The sequence below is a fragment of the Eptesicus fuscus genome, chromosome 21, assembly GCF_027574615.1.
Source record: "Eptesicus fuscus isolate TK198812 chromosome 21, DD_ASM_mEF_20220401, whole genome shotgun sequence".
Lineage (NCBI taxonomy): Eukaryota > Metazoa > Chordata > Mammalia > Chiroptera > Vespertilionidae > Eptesicus > Eptesicus fuscus.
In genome coordinates this window covers 45,263,801-45,269,617 of record NC_072493.1, presented here as the reverse complement: position 1 = coordinate 45,269,617, position 5,817 = coordinate 45,263,801, and the positions used below count along the sequence as shown (strand labels likewise).

The 5,817-nt window shown below is 42.4% G+C and overlaps 1 protein-coding gene across 1 annotated transcript; it reads right to left on the bottom strand.

The window, feature by feature from the left end:
• Positions 1–3,071: 3,071 nt before the first annotated feature.
• Positions 3,072–4,582, bottom strand: LOC129147098 (zinc finger protein 665-like). The gene has a single exon (XM_054711157.1). It carries the CDS (start codon positions 4,580–4,582, stop codon positions 3,113–3,115), a length of 1,470 nt encoding a protein of 489 aa, XP_054567132.1. The 3' UTR covers positions 3,072–3,112.
• Positions 4,583–5,817: the final 1,235 nt, after the last annotated feature.

Sequence of the window (5,817 nt, the reverse complement as noted above, 5' to 3'; positions counted from 1 at the left end):
CATGCAGGTTTAGATGAAGACCATTCCATCTAATGGGCTGCAGCCCGGTCCAACAACAATTAGGTCAGTGTTTCTGCAGTGAAAGGGGTTCCCCTCACTGTAATGGTCCTCCAACCAGTGACCATCACCCATGGAATTAAAGGTATCAGGGCACATGGCCCTCTGCAAGACCTGGGCAGGAGGTTCCCTTCAAATGTCTTAGCATCCCTTGAAAACAAGAAAAAATTCACGCTGCTCCCAGATATACATGAGGTTGTCACAGCTACCACCTCTTTGGAGTAATCTCTGTGTCTCAAAGCATCCATCTTCACATGAGGACAAGAGAGTCCACAGTGTTTCCTGGAAAACTACAGGCAGAGAGGAACCAAGATGGCGGCATAAACAACTAATCTGCTGCCTCATACAACAATTTCAAAAATACAACTAAATGACAAAACGTCTACCACCCAGAACCACGGGAAAGCTGGCTGAGTGGAAGATTTACAACTAAGAAGAGAAAGGAGCACAATCGCTGAAAAGCTGAGTGAGGTACGGAGGCGCGCAAATCAGGCTGGCGGCGGGCGACTGGGTGCGCCGCTTTTCTTTAACCCGCAGGGAGACAAGCTCCCAATCACTCTGAAATCCAGTTTCTGGGGACACTCGGGGGACCCAGACACCTACGGGGAGAAGCTGGACTCTCAGCCATCGGGTCGGAAAGTGAGAGTGACTTTTTTGCAGTGGTGCGCCCAGCAATCATTGTTTACTACGCTGCAGCGCGGAGCACAGGGACTTGGAAAAGTGGAAAGGCAGAGAAGGCTGACGGCAGCCATCGCCGATGGCCACGCCCTAGCCTAGTGACGCCCTGAGACCCCGCCCTGCACATTCTACAAACCCGCCCAGGCTCCACACAGCGGCTTTTGCATATAAATGGCCTGTTCTGTGGCAGCTTAACCAAATAAACTACAGCTCCAGTCAGATTGCTCTAAAACCGCCCAAGCAAAGAAGAGAAAACTAGTTCTTGCTGTAGCTCCTCCTGGGGGACACACAGTACACAAGGGTACACCAAAAGTGTCCATCTCAAGTAACTGGGAGGCTGACCCATTGAACCAATAGGACACCTAGTACACAAAGCTACCCTACCAACTCAGGGAAGCAGAGAATATGAGAAGGCAAGGAAACAGATCACAAACCAAAGAAATGGAGGAGAACAAGCGACTGGACATAGAGTTCAAAACCACGGTTATAAGGTTTTTCAAGAATTTCATGGAAAAGGCCGATAAATTCAATGAGACCCTCGAGGATATGAAAAAGGACCAACTAGAAATTAAACATACCCAAAAGCAGACTAGAGGATTGCAAGAATCAACTCAAAGATTTGGAATACAAAGAGGCCAAGGACACTCCTCCAGAGAAGCATGAAGAGAAGAGAATTCAGAAAGTTGAAGATAGTGTAAGAAGCCTCTGGGACAACTTCAAGCTAACCAACATCAGAATTATGGGGGTACCAGAAGAAGAGAGAGAGCAAGATCCTGAAAACCTATTTGAAGAAATAATGAACGAAAACTTCCCCCACCTGATGAAAGAAATAGACTTACAAGTCCAGGAAGCGCACAGAACCCCATACAAAAGGAATCCAAAGAGGACCACACCAAGACACATCATAATTAAAATGCCAAGAGCAAAAGACAAAGAGAGAATCTTACAAGCAGCAAGAGAAAAACAGTTCGTTACCTACAAGCGAGCTCCCAAACGATTATCAGCTAATTTCTCAACAGAAACCATGCAGGCCAGACGGGAGTGGCAAGAAATATTCAAAGTGATGAATAGCAGGAACCTACAACCAAGACTACTCTACCCAGCAAAGTTATCATTCAGAATTGAAGGGCAGATAAAGAGCTTCACAGATAAGAAAAAGCTAAAGGAGTTCATCACCACCAAACCAGTATTATATGAAATGCTGAAAGGTATTTTATGAACAACAAATACATATCTATCAACAAGTGAATCTAAAAGTCAAGTGAATTAAAAATCTGAGGAACAGAATAAACTGGTGAACTTAATAGAATCAGAGGCATAGAATGGGAGTGGATTGATAATTCTCAGGGGGAAAGGGGTGTCTGTGTGGAGAGTATGGGAAGAGACTGGACAAAAATCATACACCTATGGATAAGGACAGCGGGGGGGAGGTAGGGGCAGAGGGGGGGGTGGGAACTGGGTGGTGGGGAGATATGTGGGGAAAAAGGAGAAACAATTGTAATCTTGTTTCATTAAAAAAGATTCAAAAAAAAAAAAAAAAGAAAGAAAAAGAAAACTATGGGCAGCAACGTAAATTTGGCAAACACTGCTGAGCTAATTTCTGCACCATAGTCTTCACCCAAGGGCAAAAATGTTTGAGACCGCATAAAAGTTTTTCACATCATCATGCCAGGAGAGCCCAGATCTCCTTATAAATTAACCCATAGAGTCAATAGAAGACCCAACATTAAAGAAGTCTTAGGAAAAAGCCGTCATTATTTTGCAAAGAAAGAAATCTGAAACTGGCAATTCTCCCATTGATGACGTAGGCACTCAATAAATTCATCACTGGCATCTAGGGAATGTGTGTCCTTGAAAATGGCAGTTCTCCAACCTTATGTTTAATGTGGCCAACAGCAATCAGTCCTATATGGCAACTCAAGACAGGGAAACAAGTAAGAACTAAGGGCTCAGGTATTCCTAATTTTCTTCAACAAATTAGACAACAGAGTTAGCTTCCCTGGGAACATGAGGATGGTGACTGATGCCATCGGCAGAGACCTTATAGGTGGTTCAGGTCAAATACCTTCAGCAACAGAATTATATACTGACATAGACCTGGCAAGACATCTCTGTATGTTAGAAAGTACAACATAGATACATATGGTTCCAACATAAATACTAACAAACAGAATAACAAAAACAGTTGAGGGGACGTTACATAATGTAGGTGATTAAATGTATGAATTATAATTCTGACTGAGACTTCACATATTTTCTTATACAACTGTTAATTTCTATCTAAGAAGCAACATTTCCTACACATATAAGAAAATTTTCACATTTGGACTCTTTTGTGTACAGAGAATTTACAAATTTAGCTGAGAAATGTATCACATTAATTGCACTCAGAGCGGCTTTCTCCAGTGTGAGCTCTCTGATGATATTGAAGACCTTTGCTACTTCTAAAAGATTTCCCACAATCACTGCATTTATAAGGCTTCTCTCCTGTATGAACTCTCTGATGACTACGAAGGTGGGTGCTAGTGGTAAAAGATTTTCCACATTCACTGCATTGATAAGGCTTTTCTCCAGTGTGAACTCTCTGATGACTGCGAAGATTAGAGTTATTGGTAAAAGTTTTCTCACATTCACTGCATTGATAAGGCTTTTCACCTGTATGAACTCTCTTATGATAATGAAGGTGACAGCTAGTTGTAAATGATTTTCCACATTCACTGCATTTATATGGCCTTACTCCAGTGTGAACTTTCTGATGACTATGAAGGTTAGAGTTAGTTGTAAAAGACTTTCCACATTCACTGCACTCATAAGGCCTTTCTCCAGTGTGAACTCTCTGATGACAATGAAGTTCAGTTCTAGTGTTAAAAGACTTCCCACATTCACTGCATTGATAAGGCTTTTCTCCTGTGTGAACTCTCTGATGATATTGGAGAGTAGTGCTAGTTGTAAAAGACTTTCCACATTCACTGCATTTATGAGGCTTTTCTCCAGTGTGAACTCTCTTATGATAATGAAGGTGAGAGCTAGTTGTAAAAGATTTTCCACATTCACTGCACACATAAGGCCTTTCTCCAGTGTGAACTCTCTGATGACAATGAAGTTCAGTGCTAGTGATAAAAGACTTCCCACATTCACTGCAGTGATAAGGTCTTTCTCCAGTGTGCACTCTCTGATGATATTGGAGACCAGTGCTACCTTTAAAAGATTTTCCACAGTCACTACACACAAAAGGCTTTTCTCCAGTGTGCACTCTCAAATGACGACAAAGATCAGTGCATGTGGTAAAAGATTTCCCACATTCACTGCAATTATAAGGCTTTTCTCCTGTATGAACTCTCTGATGACTATAAAGGTGGGCCTTAGTGGTAAAAGGTTTCCCACATTCAATGCATTTATAAGGCTTTTTTCCTGTATGAACTCTCTGATGACTTCGAAGGTTGGTGTTAGTGGTAAAAGACTTCCCACATTCACTGCATTTATAAGGCTTTTCTCCAGTGTGAATTCTCTGATGATATTGAAGCGTAGCGCTAGCAGTAAAAGATTTCCCACATTCACTGCATTTATAAGGCTTTTCTCCAGTATGAACTCTCTGATGACTACGAAGGTGGGTCTTAGTGGTAAAAGTTTTCCCACATTCACTGCACTGATAAGGCCTTTCTCCAGTGTCACGTCGCTGTTGATAATGAAACCAAAAAAATTTGGTAACATATTTTCCACATTCAGAGCACACAAAACACCGACTTCCTGCATGGACATCCTTTTCCACAATAAACGTATGGTTGCAACTAATGTCTTTCTTACAATCTTCTCTTGTGTAATAATCTTTTCTCCTTTGAAGTGTCATCCCACGTGTTGAAATAGCACTTGAACTGTCCCTGGTCTGAGTAGCCTTTAGGTGGAGATGTCCTGACTCAGTAAGGACATCACCCTGCCCAATCTCCTCGCATGTGAAATGATTCTGGGACACATTGAAATTGCAGCTGTTTGCACGTGAGATCCTGTCCACACCTATAATGAGAGTCTTCTCTCTCACATGCTGCTGGTGAAATTTTACACGGAAGTAAAACCGTTTTGCACATGCCCCACATCTCAACAGTATCTGTCTGTGCTGTGTTCCCTGCAGCTCAGTCAAGTGGAAAATGTTTCCCAAGACTAGCCCACACCTCTCACAGGGGTGGCTCTTCTGGGAAGACAAGGCTACCTTGGGATTCCTTGCCTGTGACACTCTTACAGAAATGTTCTCTTCTGTGGGTGTCTCCACATTCTCTGCTCCACAGCAGCAACCTGAACAAAAAGAAACGCTGGTGAAGTACATGCTGACCTCATGAAAACAGAATATCTTTACCACAAATGTTTATCTGTCATGAGTAGACATGATTCCATAGAATAATTTTCAGGACAAGTGAGGTATACTATGAGGAAATTGCTCTTATACATAATGCGGCCCCAAAAGTTAGTCGATGAGGAAAATCTCACCAATGGAGGGACAGAAGCCCAGGATGGGACACAAAGAAGAGAGGAAGGCTCTACTCATTGTTCCTGCACAAACGGCTTCCTTAGGACCTTACATGCAGACCATGTGAGTTGTGTAGAATAATTTAATGCTGCTCAAAGCCATAAAAATGAATTACATTAGAGCACATGATGTTCAATGTCAATATGATAACACGCATGCTCGCCAAGGTGCTGCAGGCATGGACCAACTTTGGCTTGTAGTAAAGAGAGACCTGTGAAAGAGGCAGAGGTGCAAAGTCCAGAGCGGTCAAGGTTATCTGTGGACTGAGAATTCGAGTAAAATGATCACTATTAGAACTGATTAGTTGGCAAAATATCAACAATAAGCACATACAAGCATAACTGGGTGAGGAATGGGCAACTTTAACCGAACACTGGGTTTCTAGCTATGAATGTAACAAAGGCAAGCCATGAATTCCTCCCCAATGACCCTTCACCAAGGCAAGACTGCCTGTGTGTCCACTGTGTCATTCATAAAGTTGAGTTTCTACTGTGATGCACAAATGATTCTTCCCCTTAATTCCCATTTGAGCCATTGTATGGGATAAATGATGCAAATCTTCA